General features: G+C 42.3%; 2 protein-coding genes across 5 annotated transcripts; both read left to right on the top strand.

Annotated features, from left to right (window-relative positions):
• The first annotated feature begins 2,628 nt into the window (after positions 1–2,628).
• pigs (phosphatidylinositol glycan anchor biosynthesis, class S) lies at positions 2,629–8,716 on the top strand. Its single transcript, XM_031731368.2, has 12 exons — positions 2,629–2,785; positions 4,105–4,244; positions 4,357–4,468; positions 4,553–4,642; positions 4,751–4,842; positions 5,053–5,293; positions 5,371–5,513; positions 5,598–5,712; positions 5,817–5,962; positions 6,066–6,166; positions 6,246–6,456; positions 8,186–8,716. The coding sequence occupies exons 1-12, from the start codon at positions 2,767–2,769 to the stop codon at positions 8,462–8,464; spliced, it is 1,689 nt and encodes a 562-aa protein (XP_031587228.2). The 5' UTR covers positions 2,629–2,766; the 3' UTR covers positions 8,465–8,716.
• Positions 8,717–9,339: 623 nt separating this feature from the next.
• Positions 9,340–13,710, top strand: LOC116313611 (serine/arginine-rich splicing factor 1B). 4 transcript variants are annotated; one of them, XR_005614597.1, is made up of 6 exons: positions 9,340–9,779; positions 10,261–10,478; positions 10,586–10,758; positions 12,022–12,358; positions 12,685–12,773; positions 13,108–13,710. XR_005614597.1 is itself a non-coding variant. In XM_031731365.2 (4 exons), exons 1-4 carry the CDS (start codon positions 9,589–9,591, stop codon positions 12,238–12,240), a joined length of 801 nt encoding a protein of 266 aa, XP_031587225.2. In that variant the 5' UTR covers positions 9,340–9,588; the 3' UTR covers positions 12,241–13,710. The 4 variants fall into 4 exon arrangements, 1 of the variants encoding a protein (XP_031587225.2); XR_004198957.2 differs by having other exon boundaries at positions 12,685–13,710; XR_004198958.2 differs by having other exon boundaries at positions 12,022–12,773.
• The last annotated feature ends 881 nt before the right edge of the window (positions 13,711–14,591 follow it).

The following is a 14,591-nucleotide window of genomic DNA, read 5'->3' as shown; positions in this document are numbered from 1 at the left end:
CTTCATTATTTAGAATCTTTAATGCCTCTACATTTTAGAGATAAATCTTGAGTATTTAACTATATTTAGTTGGTTGATATCATTACCTTAACACAATCAGTTTCATGATTTGACATTAAATAGCCAACACTAATCTGCATAATTAAACTTTATTTTCAGTTTCCTGGAGGCGTATATATGCCTACATGTACCCCCTTTCTGAGTCCAATTCATGTGTTTTGCGCTCAGTCTTGCAGATTGGCTAGCCAGCCAGTCGCATGGAAGCAGCTCAGGGCGTGTAGGCATGACCTGCTGAAGTTAAAGCTAAAGATCAGAATGTAGCACGTAGGATATTACTTTGGTCAGGGTTTATGCAAACTGGTCCAAAAAAAAGGAAAAAATATCCAGTGAGCAGTATTTCTCTGGATGATAATGCTTTGATGGCAGAGGAGACTGGCCAGACTGCTTTGAGCTGATAGAAAGGCAGCAGTAACTCAAATAACCACTCAATATCTAAGGTATGCAGAAGAGCATCTCTGAATGCACTACACATCACGTGGCTTGAAGGACATGTGCTACAGCAGCAGAAGACCACACCAGATGAAACTTATTTCAGTGGACTGTGAGTCTGTGTGAATTTATAAAGCCCTTTTAAAAACAACTACAGGGTTGAACAATAACACCAAATGTAAAAGACAAACTCAGACCAAAAGGTAAAAAAAAAAATATAGAAAATCGTTCCACAATTTTGCAGCTGCAACTTCGAAAGTCCCGTCACCTCTGAGTTTACGTTGTGTCTTCAGAACAAGCAAAAGTCTCTGGTCTGCTGACCTGAGAGAACGAGGTGGGACATAAGAGTGCAACAGCTCAGACAGATAAAATGATGCAGAATCATTAAGAGACAAAAGGATTTTTAAAATGAATTCGTGAACTAACTGGAAGCCAGTGAATGGAAGCTAAAATTGGAGTGATGTGCTCTTGCATCCTTGCACCAGATAAAAATCAAGCGGCAGTGTTTTGCACCAGCTGTAGGTGAGCAACTGGCCTGGCCGATTCCAATGAAAAGTGCATTGCAGTAATTGAGACGAGAGGTTATAAAATGCAAGTATAAATGTTTCAAGGTTGGACTAGAGTGGCTTGACCTTTGACAGTCAGCTCAATTGGAAATAGCATGCTATTACTACAGTGTTCACATAAGCTTTGAGCTTTAGAGAAGGATCCATTGTCACTCCTAAATTAGTGATAATGGATTTCTCATATGGGGCCATAGAGGAAAGGTCAATGCAGGGGTTGCTGCTGGTGTCGTTGAGTCTAAACAACGTGACTTCTATCTTGTTCTCATTAAAATTCAAGTGATTTATCACCATCCATCTCCTGATATCGATAAGACCGTCGTGGAGAGGCTGGACAGAGCGTTCAGCCGTGTGCTTCAGTGGAAAATAAACTTGACAGTCATCTGGATAACAATGAAAGGAAATATTATGTTTTTGAGAAAACTGAATTGGCACAGGCTCACCAAAATTGGACAGTCTTGATTTCAGCTGCTATGGTCACATGAAAGGATCAGAATTTGGTATGAACAATATATAAGCACCGATCAATCCTGCCTTGTATCACCAGTTCTAACTGGTGGTGTAAGGGTGTGTAGGATAGTTTCTTGGCCCACTTTGGCTATTGTTTAAACATCACAGCTTTGACAGTATTGCTGATGACCATGTCCACCTTGTTGAATTTATGCAACAAAGAATTATGGCAGCTCTGAAGTCAAAATGGGGTCCAAAAAGTTCATGAGGTCTAAAGTGTACCTTATGTTGGGTCCAAAAGATGTGTATTACCATTTTCACTAGCAGTACGGAGGCTACCAGTTTCTTAAAATTATTTAGATGAAATAAGCACTTTATGAAAGGGTATCTGTGGTGTCCAGTAGTGTCCAAGGGTCACCACACAAGTCAACCAAATTTAACAAAGCTGACCTAAAAGTAATGAGGTCATCTGTTTCACACCAGGACCAGCTGGACAAATCAGAGCAGGGTAAATACATAACTGAGAGAGCAGCTGTTTCCTCCCTTATTGCCTGTTCTGGGGTGTCCTTGAGCGCCCTGGCTAACTTCCATTAAACATCCCAGGGTTAACAGATCAGATTAGGGTTTTACTAGACAGCTTGAGGAAGATGACAGTGATGCAAGTGGATGTCCCTCTAGTGTCCTTACCTGACAGAACTTCTGGTATCTTCAGAAGTTTTATAATGTGTCTGTGGTGGTTGGATGCATGAGCGAGAGTGAGTACAGGGCTGTGGTGGACTTGTTTTTCCACATGTTGCGGGCATGCTGCTGGGGCAGCAGACTAAGGATCATATGTTTTAATCGTGTAAATAACACTAAGCTTACTCACTTTTATTGGTTGCTCGGGAAATTTATGCATTCACAAACATGAATTGAGCCTGTCGTAATTAAAGCTACCACAGGTGGCGCTGAATGCCCACATTTATCACAGTGTGTTTGTGCGTTTAATTCTTTTACAGGGTGCGCCGACGGTCATTTCCGCTTCTGCACTCCTTTACAAAACAACGTACAGCCTTAACACTCTTTTTTAGAATTTTACGGACAGACAGGTGTATATGCAAATATTTGATCATATTTAATTTAATGTAAGCTATGTGTATGAATCACGGTTCTGTTTTGGCCCGCACATGAAGAACCGCTTAGATACGTTTAAAAATCGGTCATGTGATCGGTGCTGCTGGCTGCTTGGCATCCACTAGCGCTCCCTCCCAGTTCATTGGAAGAAATGGCTATCACGGAAGTGGGTGAGTAGATTCGTAACTGAAATGAGTGTAAATGATTTAATTCTTATTAAGTGTTTAATTTTCATTGGTTTACGTTAGATTTATTAAACATGAACCTTTGTACAGAGTGCAACCATAGCGGACTAACAGGAGCCGTTTTCTCCATGTTATGACCCTTTGAAGCTAATGGCTAGCTAGCCGCAGTTGCAGGGGTGATGCCCTGACACTGCAAGAACACCTGCTGTTTACTACATTATTTGTTTTTGTTTTGTTTTTTTAAATATATATTTTTAATTCAAGGAATACTTACGATATTAAAGCTTCCACAAAAGACAGTAACATGCCTAATGTTTACACTGAACCTCGTTTACAACCATGTAAGGCACTGTAGTTGATGCAGCATGATAGACACAGATGCAAATGTGTTACTTAGTCAGTGGTCACCAGTCTGGACATATCGAGGGTACGTAGGGGTCAAGGATTGGGATAAAATCCTCTGTCATGATATACAGTCACCGGACATTTTATTAGGTACACCATGAGACTACTGGATTTGATCCATGTCCACCCCTTTGTGACTAGTCACAAAGGGGTGGACATGGTCAGCAACATAACTCAGGTATTTAAACGAGGCTCAGTTGGTGCTAAAGGGCCAAGAGCATATCCCCCACAGCAGTCACACCACTAGATGCTTGTACTGTTGATACAAGACAAGGTGGAGCCCTACTTTTATGCTGTTGATGTCAAATTGTGACTAAAAAAGTGGCCAGTGAGTGTGTGTAACCTATTTTAATATATTATATTTAATATATTGTTCAATGATTTCCAGAAGAGAATAAAAAATAAATATTTTATTTTTTAACAATGGAGTATTTTTTAGTTTAAACACCATGGTAAACTCTGATTATGTTTGCCAGTGCTTATATAAATGATCTGATTTTGTTTTAGCCTGAATCCCAAGTTAGGTTTGAATGTTGGCATTTAGAGCTGAAATAACTGGTCAGTTATCTGTTTAAGCGAAGTTTTTTTTTTTGCAGTTATTTTGGTAATAGATCGATTGTTACAGTTAGTCATTTTAATGTGAAACAGTATTTATTTTAACTAAGCTAAGTGTATGAATGTGAGAGTGAATGAATAGTGGCATTGTAAAGCGCTTTGGGTGCCTTGAAAAGCGCTATATGAAATCCAATCCATTAAGCTGTTATTGAATTTAAGATGGGTGTATTTCACATGTATACTTTAATTTTTTAATGTACTTGGTTTTTAATTGATAGATTAATTAGAAGATTTATCATCAGTGAAAATCTTTCAAACAACAATACTGTGTGTTTGTCTCCCAGAGCGTCGACGAGGTCAGCTTGCTGCTCTATCCATAGCAGCCGTTGTCATCATTGTGGGAGTCCCTTTGTGGTGGCGAACAACTGAGACGTACCGTGCCTGGTTACCTGTCAGTCAGATCAAAGATCTGGCTAAACTGCAGGTTTTTAGTGTTTCCATTTATTACATCTCTCATGCCTTGTAGTTGATTGATCTTCCCTGTGTAATACCTTTTTAAAAACATTCTTCTCTCTACGTTATTTCTTATTTTGCAGCTGCATTTGAGTGCTGATGTCGAGGTAGTGTTTGCACGCGGCACCGTGACGCCAGAACAGCAGAAAAAGGTCCCGCTAACGCAGACGCAGGATGAGGAACATGCAGTGGATGGTGATTTGCTCGTGCAGTTTATGATTCTGCGGTCACAGAATATGAAGCCTGCAAGGTTGTTTGACTCTCAAACTTTCTTTCCAGAGGACACAACGTTGAGGTACAGGTATGAAACAAAGTACCGCACAGCTACAATCATGGAGGAAGATGCCCTGAAAAAGCCGACTGCTGCAGGTGAGCAGCAGCCTATCATATCCAACTTGTGGTACTTCAGATGTTGACATTTGACATTTTTTCTCAAAGAAAGCACAGCTGATAATCACGCTAATTTTTCTGCTTTAGAGGCAGATCTGTCTCTGCATGTGCTCAGTGAGAGCCCGTGCGGTTCTTTAGTTGTGTATGTGATCCCGGAGTCCTCTTCTTTGCTGCCTGAGGTAAAACTGAAGCTTTTTTATTTTATTTCATGAGTGTGATCACTCCATGCTAATTACTATTAAAAAAAAGGATAATGAAGATAATATAATTTACTGTCACGGAGTGTAAATACAGTACCATCTGCAAAGCTTGAAACAGAATGAATTATTTGTTATATTCCAGGTAAGACAAAGATAATAAAGTATGCACTGTACCTTCATGCCTTTCAGGATGTGAATGTGTATATCGGTCAGCGAAGGACAGCCCTGGTGCGTATCAGTGCCCAGATGAGAGTGGGCAAGACACTAGAGCAATTGCTGGCTCACCTGGAGCCCCGGATCAAGCAGGTGCTCCAAGTGATGTCTTTTAGCCACACTGACATCACCGTTGCACTCAGCGACAGAGTCCGTTTTAGACCTGGCAACAAAGAGAGCATTGCTGACAGCATGAGAGCCTTCAAATCTAGCCCAGGTTGGTAATTCGGCTCCAGGTTTAACTCTGAGAACACGTTTGCATCTTTTCTCTGATTGTTCTTATCTTCCTGTCAGGTTATGAGATCACATTCAGTCTCCTGAACCCCGATCCAAAGTCTCACCAGCTGCACTGGGACATTGAGGGTGCCGTGCAGACATACATCCAGCCTTTGCTTACAAAACTGTCCCCTCTGGCTAACTTTAGCATCGACTCTCAGGTGCTGTTAATGCGCAGTCCCCATTATGACAAAGAAAAGATGCTCAATTATTGGAAGTTAAGGTTAACCTTTCCTTTTTTACAGACCTTGTACTACACCATGCTCGGAGTGACCCCGCGCTTTGACAGCAGCCTCGAGGCTTACACGCTCAACGCTGACAGTCTTGCACATGTCATCAACCCGGTGGAGGCCAGACTTGGTAAAAGTCTGCTTTTTTAAATTATCATGGTTTAGCTTTTTCTGCTGTATTTAAATACAGTATGTTTTAAGTCTTTTTAATTCTTTTTTGCGTTTGACTTCCAGGCTCTAATGCGGCATCTTCTAACCCTGTGTTAAATTTTCTTCTGTACGTCCCGGATATTCGCCATTCACCCCTTTACATCCACGATCACAGGAAACAGGAAGTGCCTTCTAATGCTTTTCACTCTCCACGGTGGGGTGGAATCATGGTAAGAAAAATGAACAGCAACGCTGAGGGATAGCTGCACGTTTATTTTGTTGTGTTGGGTATTGTATCCACAAGAAAACCTACATTTATCCATGTTTTTGCAGGTTTATAACGTGAATGGTTTCTATGGGTCGGAGACTGAGTTCCCTGTTCACGTCAACATTAACATGGCCAAAGTGATGGGAGTCTTCCTCGCCCAGCTTCGGTAAGTGTTAACCTGCAGTGTGGCAGTCGTTTTCTTTCCTCTCGACACAAAGTAACCTTCCCGTGCCGTGTTCTGTCAGGTTGTTGCTGGGCGTGCAGTCATTAAGCCCCCCACCTGGCTTCCTGGTGGCACCGTGTGGTAGCACGGGACTAGCTGACTGGGAGCTGGACCGGCTCATGTGGAGTCGTAGTGTGGAAAACATTGCAACAGCAACCACCACCATCACCTCTCTGGCGCAGTTGCTGGACCAGATAGGCAACATTGTTATCAATGACAACATTGCACAGCAGGTAAGGTGCAGGTGTGGTAGTAGTTATGCATTTGTTCCATGTAGCAAAATTGTGCATGTGCGTAGATTTCTTAACACATCCTAACTTTGATTCTGGAGATTTATGTCATTGTTTTGGTTTCTTAGTTTGAATTTAAAACTGTTATATGTGACTTTTTTTTTGTTAAATACTTTGTTATTGTCAGTTAATCAACAACAAACGAGCTACTTCCTTCTCATTACCTGAAGACAAAAATCCAAAATTCATCCTTCTTTTAATAATTTTATTATTGTACTAGCAACATAGTAGTGAGGACGCAAACTAAAGTTAGTCAGTAAGCTTCTACTCTGAGGGGCTTCTGGTTCATTTGCACTGACAGGTAACAAAGATTGGCCAGAAGAGCATCCGTTTAATGTAGTACAATCAGATCCTAGCTGGGGGAAGTCAGGAACAACATCAGCAATCACACTACATAAGCTGAAATTAGAAACATAAAAAAACAAAATCAAAAACCATTTTTGTTGTCACGGCGAGCTCAAAAAGGAAAAATAAAAAGCTCAATTAATCTCAGTGACTGCAACATATAAATAGGATGCCACACCAGAGTTTCAATTTGTCAGCAATAATTATTTTATTTAAACAGAATGAAGGTCTGGAGGCCTGGAAGACGGTAAGATAAACATGGAAAGAGGCCAGGCCAGCCACACAGGAGGTTGTGGGACCCAGAACCTCTCTCCCTAAACTAATAGAATAATAATACCCATTCATGCATCTTCTGCCACTTATCCGTTTCCAGATCACCGGTGCAGCAGCCTGGGGAACACAGAGGCATACCCTCGGTCTCTCGGCAAGCCAAGAAATGTAATCTCTTCAGCATGTCTTGGGTTTGCCCTGGTGCATCCTCCCAAAAGGACAGGCTGGGAACAGGACATGCCCAGGAGGCATCCTAATCAGATGGCTGAACCACCTCTGCTGGCTCTTTGCAATGTGGAGGAGCAGCTCCTCTACTCTGAGCCCCTCCTAGATGACTGAAACCCTTGCCTGTCTCTAGGGAGAGGTCAGCCAACATTCGGAGAAAGCTCATTTATATTGCTTGTATCAGCAATCTCATTCTTTTGAGTTAGTACCGAGAAGCTAGTGGACAAAGTTGCAGACCTGTCCCTCTGTCTGCCTCTGTCTGCATCTCACTCAACAAGAGCCCGAGATACTGAAAAATCCTCCATTTGGGGCAGCAACTTGAGCTTAACCCTGACTGGGCACTCCACCTTTTTTTGGCATAGATCTGTGGTCTCAGACATGGAAGTGCTAGTTCTCATTCTTGCTGCATCACACGCAGCTGTGAACTGCTCCAATGTGAACTGGAGGCCACCACCTGATGAACCACATCATCTGCAAAAAGCAAAGATGAGAACCTGAAGCCACAAAATTAGAAGCTTTTTGCCACTTGGGTGCACACCTAGAAATTCTGTCTCTAAAATTTTGTCCGTGCCTTTTTTGTCCTTTTCTTTTTTTAAAGAAAAGATACACAAAAAAATCACCCTATGGAAAACCAAAAAATAACACTTTCATATCACACGAAGACTGCATATATGAACACAAAGACAAACCGAATGAACCAAAATAAACAAAAGGCCATTTCAGTCTCAGTATCAGAGTGGTATCTTATGCCTAATAATTAGGTAGTCTCCTCTAATTGCATAATAATAACAATAATAATACATAACCTGTGATCTGTTTTGGTAATACGCAGGTGTCCAGTGCTGTCACGTCCCTGCAGCTGGCCATGGCCGAGCTGGAGGTCGGAAACCTCGGCTTTGCTCTGCAGTACAGCAAAGAGGCCATCTTGGCTTCGGAGAAAGCGTTCTTCGACCCTTCGCTCCTTCACCTGCTCTACTTTCCAGACGATCAGAAGTTTGCTATCTACATACCACTCTTCCTGCCCATGTGCGTGCCTATTCTGCTCTCAATGCTGAAAATAGTGTCGGAGGCCAGGCAGAGACGCAGGGAAAAGCAAGCCAAAAAGGAATAAGAGGCACTCGAGCAGGAGAAGAAGAACAAAGAAACTGTTTGAACAAACCATTTCGTTAGTGGCCTGAAAAGGCTCATGTGAACCATTGTGGTTTGGGGTTTACAACTCATATTGTTTTGTACAAGGATTTATGTCTGATGTACTGAGTGATTGCAGCGACTGTCTGACACTGTGTGGCTGAAAGCTTCAGTTTATTTATTTTATTTCTCATGTTATTAAGAAATAAAAACTAAAGTTCTGTCTCGTTGTAAACCCGTTTTTTTTCTATTATAACATTACTGCAGACCTCTAAAAGTCCAAATTGGGCTTTGAGGTTCATCTAATAAAAAAAAAATATCAGCTTCAACAATTGAAATCTAGCTGTTTTGATGATCATTTGGCTCAGGTGGAAAAAGATTTCCTCACAAAACACTGAATAAGTTACTCTCTCTAGTGTCTGTTGCTTAAATACTTAATAGGCTTTTGATGAAGTTATGATTTTCACTGTCATGGCCACATTTTTAGTGATGAAGAGGACATTATATGCTTCTTAAAGGACTTTGAATGGAGATTGTCGCACAATACTTAATGGGCTGGTACTTATAGCATGCCTGAGCAATCAGAGCACATTTTACCAATTATACAGTTGTTCATACTCTCTGTATTTATACCCAAACGCCTTCTAACATTAACACGTCCACTCACACTCTAATCAATGGGGTTCAGGTTCTTCCTCAAGGATACTTCAGCATATGGGCTCAAGGATTTATAGATCGATCCACTGACCTTCAGATTGGTAGATAACCCTGTCTACCATCTGAAGAGCTGTGGCTCAGGTTACAGGTTACACTTTAAAGAGTAACCCCACTCTCCGGTAGGTGGCGGTATACGCCTTTTAAAGCTAGTCGTACCCTGTGAAGAAGAATCTGTTATCGGTAGCTTCGGCTTGCAACTTTTAGCCCTTGCTTATCTCGCTGTTTGAATTCCGCTTCGAAGGGTTTCAACTTTTATTAAGGTGTAGCTTAAACCCAATCTCTAACGCGTAGTTTGTACATGTCGCTTACTATCTAGGCGCCACTCCAGTCATTTTTCACCAAAAGTTGATCTGTTAGCCGACTTGCTAACTTCCCTCGCGTTGCGCCATCATGTCTGGCGGTCTCATTCGAGGACCCGCGGGGAGTAACGACTGTCGGATATATGTGGGAAATCTCCCTCCCGACATACGTTCAAAAGACGTGGAAGACTTATTTTACAAGTACGGAAGTATTCGTGATATAGATTTGAAGAACCGCAGAGGAGGACCACCGTTTGCTTTCGTGCAGTTCGACGACCCGAGGTGAGCCGCATTGTTCCGCGCCACGTCTGCCTCTTATCTCCACAGTTAGCCAGCTACACCCAAAATAAGGGGTAAACAGGCACATAACGTGCGAGTTGACTGGATATAACCTGTAGCAAGAATTTGGTTTAGGAGAAGTTTTGAGTCGAGTTAATGGAGCTCTTTTTGGATTGTCGTGAAATGTGTGTTGTTGAGGCCTGCAGGAGGCCACGTTAATTGGCGGTTTACCCCGTTAAGTACCTGTGAGTTTGAATGTGCTTGCAAATGTGCTACTACCAAACCACGTTTTAGCTGATAAGTAATGTTCAGGATAGCAATTAAACGATTTAACATAATATCTATCATCTATAAGTCCACTATAAGAGGCTAATTTCCTCCCCATTTTTAAATGGTCTGTGACGAAGACTGAAATAAGAGTAAAACTACATCTTTCTTTGCATTATTAGTGTTGGGTTATTCATTTCACTGTTGGATTTCACAGGGATGCTGAAGATGCTGTTTATGGGCGTGATGGATACGACTACGATGGCTACCGTCTGCGTGTGGAGTTCCCTAGAAGTGGAAGAGGAGGAGGAGGAGGAGGAGGTGGTGGTGGTGGTGGTGGTGGAGGAGGAGGAGGAGGAGGAGGAGGAATGGGACCCCCAAGGGGAAGGTACGGTCCCCCATCCCGACGCTCGGAGAACAGGGTCGTTGTGTCAGGTGAGTGGTGTATTTTTCTGTCTGAAGGTTTTGGTCTCTAGTTTAAAAGTGTGTAGTTGTATGTGTGAAGCTTCCAAAACCTTTTTTTGTTGTTATTTCCTTTTTAGGACTTCCCCCCAGCGGGAGCTGGCAGGACCTGAAGGATCACATGCGGGAGGCAGGTGATGTATGTTATGCTGATGTGTTCCGTGATGGCACTGGTGTCGTGGAGTTTGTACGCAAAGAAGACATGACCTACGCCGTCCGTAAACTGGACAACACAAAGTTTCGCTCCCATGAGGTATGTAAATCCTCACATTGTCAGACTCTCTTAATAAGGACTAACTTGAAAAGCTTAGTCTTAAGAAGAAGAAGAAAAAAAGGCGACACCTGGACTTCTTTAGTCTTGCAAAGAGGTTTCACCTTTAATCAAACAGGCATCTTCAGCTCTGAAAACAAATAGGGTAGAGTTACAGGTATTTATAGTGTGTTCTTGAACAAGTCAGAATTTCTGGTTCCCAGTCAGAAATTGAATCTGGAACACCCCCTGAACGCGGATGTCCCACTCGGAAAGTCAGATCAGCCCCAGGAACTAAATAAGTCATAGGCAGCATACCTCGACAACAAAATGCGGCATTAACCCACCTTGGCTCATGTGGTGGCTCACATGATCAGTAGAGGGTCAACGATCCTCGGGGCCGCTGCCAAAGGGAACAACTGCCGCTACACTTTAATTACCCAGGACTCTCCACCATTTGTTTTATATCATTTATTGATCCCACAAGGGAAATTATTCTTTATCTTGCCGCTGTAACACAACAAAAATTAGCCTGTCGCAAAAAGAGAGTCAGTTACAGTTTCACCGAAAATGTCAGGAATGTCGGCCTGAGGGAGAATGAACTCTTTTGCCTCAGTATTGTGGAGTGAGATGGATTGTCCAAGATCGAGAGCAATTTGAGCGTCCTCCAAATTCTGGCCAATCATCGTTCCAACCTTGTGAATCAGTTGGCACTGATGCTTTTTCTTGCTCCTTATTGCTACCACAGATGGGTAGAAGACCTTCAGGATCACTTAGAACTGAAGGAGCCTGCTGGCTGAGAAGTGAAACGTCTTTGCAAACCTAAAGAAGTCTTGATGCCTTTTTTTTTTTTTTTCTTCCTCCTTTATCTCCAAACTCTTAAAGCTGTTGAGACTACCATTACCCAGATGACTAAGAACCAACACAGACATTGAAAAGCTTACTTAAACACTGAAAGGAATGTGAAGGTTAATTTCCAGTAAGTAAAGCAAAATGCTCAACTGTAAAGATTTCCTGGTGATAAGAATCAATTATTGGCTTATCTGTTTTATATTAACAGAAACGATCTTACTGAATGACGGATTGATGATTGTGCGAGTGATTTAAAATTCTGATGTGTGGATTAGGGCTGTTGTGCAGCAGTATGTCTGTTTATTTATGACTAATACATCAACCAGGAAAAAATGTGGTTAGCTCTTTCTGTATGTGGGTTTCATATAGCAGCAAAAGGAATGGTCGGTGATGTTTGCTCATGTTTGTGTTCAGGGTGAGACGGCTTACATCCGTGTGAAGATGGACGGTCCTCGGAGCCCCAGCTACGGTCGCTCTCGCTCTCGTAGCCGCAGTCGAAGCAGGAGCAAGAGTGGATCACGCAGCTACTCCCCACGCCGCAGCAGAGGATCTCCCCGTTATTCTCCCCGCCGCTCTCGCTCCCGCTCCCGGTCCCATTCCCGGTCTCGCTCCCGCTCCCGCTCTCGCACCTAGGCAAGCCTGACCTAGGCAAGCCTGACCTAAGAGCCAGAATGGAAATCTTCACATTACTCAACGAATCCTGTATATTCATCAAGGATCATCTCGTGTGTCACCTATGTATGCTGTCATGGTGTGTGCTCCCTTCCCTACCCGACACCAACCCACCTGCAGTTTTATTTTCCATTCTAATTTTTGCAGACCAGTTGAGCGTGCACATGACCGAGTTTTGCTCCATTATTTCTTCTCTCAAAGCGTGTTCTGCTTCTGCTGTGTCATCTCTAATTCATCCGTGTACCTCTCTTCTCCTGATTGTCCTGCTTGAATGTTGAATGTTTTTTGCTTCATTTGCAAAGATTTTTTTTAAAAATTTTTTTAATTTTTATTATTTTATTTTTTTTACTTCCTTCAGGCGAATACTGCTGTCTTTTTGACCTTCTTGTGTGTTTCTCTGTTCAGAGTTCAGAGGAACAGGATAGGATGGGAACAGAGGAAACAGTTCATATTAGGATAAACAGGAGGAGGAGGAGTCAAATGTGGCACCAATGGTATGATGGCTGTGCCTTGTCAACTGTGAAATTATAAGGCTGTTCATTTTTTCTTTTTTTCAAAAAGCATAAATCTGACAATAGGGCCCAGTTTGAATGTTTTCAGTAGTTAAGTTTCTTTTTTTCTTTTTCTTTTTTTTTTTTTTGGTGGTTTTTCTCATCCTTTATCATACAAAGTAAATCTTTGTATTTTGGGCTTGATTATAGATGGTTTTCTCCTTTTTCCCAACGTAAACTCCCTGGTAGCTGCATTTATTTACATTACTTAAAGCATTTTCCTGAAGGTGTGATTCTAACTCGCCTCCTTCTCTTTGGTTCTGCTGGTATTCTGAAGGTTTGGACTGGGCTCATTGTCTCACCATTCCGGAGCCGGATCAGGATTCAGGATCAGATTAGGATTAGGCTTCAGGATGGATACATGGAGCAGGATCATAGGAGCGTTTTTACCGGGAGAAGATCCCGACCCCCTGACCCTGTCCACATAAACCCATCAAACCGGAACCATTGTAGTGCGATATTCAGAAAAAATTGGCTTTCAAATTTTCCAAAATTTCCCTTTTTGTGTGGGACCTCACAGACAGACTTACTGGCTGCACAGTGACGCACCGTTTATTTTTCTTTTTTAAATAATTAAAAAGAAGAGAAAAGCATGGATCAAATCCAGGAGGAGGGCTGGGAGGTGCAGAATGGATCCACACGCGTAAGGAGTGGTAAATAGTGGAAAACCGTTACCAGTGGAGGAGGGAGGGAGGGGTGACGAGGGAAGTCTGGGAGGAGACGAGGGATCGTAACTTTAATGTGGTTTGTATCTTTTTTTCTTTTTTTTTCTTTTTGGTCCAGTTTTTTTTCTAGCGGTGGCTGACTTCTGATTTTCTTACACATGATCTCGATTATCTCAAAGCTTTATTCTCTTTTAATAAAACGTTCTACAACATTAGATGAACTGACTTTTTTCTTTCACTGCATTAAAAATGGTGTGTACAGAGTGTTTAAACATATCCCTCTAGGTGGCTGCTGTTAATTTCATTGTCTTAAAAGCCTGGTAGCTTAGCAGGAGCACTGTTTGCCAAGGTGCCACCTCTTTCAGATCTTTCAGTCCCACACTCTCCACTTCTTTGTCTCTTATGATGTGTTGGCCATGGTCCATTACTAGCTAGCCAGATTTGCCTCGTTCTTTTTCCTCTTGCCTGGTCCACTTTGATGTCTCCACAATCGATCTGCCTCAATCTCACCCTGTCCCTGTCATCCTCTGTGACATCCATCCTCTGCATATCCTCCTACACTACATCCATGAATCTTCTCTAAGGTCTTCTTTTACTCCTACTTGCCATCTCCATCTTCAGTTTCATTTGTCTAGTATAGCCACTATGCATCCTCTGCACATGTTCAAACCATCTCTGTCTTTAAATCGTTCAAACTAAGCCGTCGCTCTGATGTACTCCCTTCTTGTTCTGTCCATTCTGGTAATTTTCAATGACATTCTTAACTTCAACTTTGCCACTTCCACCTTTGCCTTCTGTCTTCTTTGTTTGTGCTGTCTCTTGTTACTGTTAGGAGGCAGTGAGAGAAGAAAAGACTGTCTTCCCCACTCTTCTTCTATCATCTTTTGGCACACTATTGTGCAACAGCACTGGAGGCGGTTGTTGTTAATTTGGATTTGGACTGATTTTAGGCCAAATGGCTTTCCTGACAGAATCTTACCCGTTTGTCCAGGTCTGAGAGTGGGGTTAACTCTCTCCTGGCTTGGGTTAACGATATTCATTATTCAGTAACTTCCTCAGGTGCTGGTTTACTTTAGTGGTCGAGCCTCAGGTTCAT

The sequence above is a fragment of the Oreochromis aureus genome, linkage group 10 (assembly GCF_013358895.1).
Source record: "Oreochromis aureus strain Israel breed Guangdong linkage group 10, ZZ_aureus, whole genome shotgun sequence".
Taxonomy (NCBI): Eukaryota; Metazoa; Chordata; class Actinopteri; order Cichliformes; family Cichlidae; genus Oreochromis; species Oreochromis aureus.
Note: the sequence above shows the minus strand (reverse complement) of the source record. Positions and strands in the feature narration are given on the sequence as shown.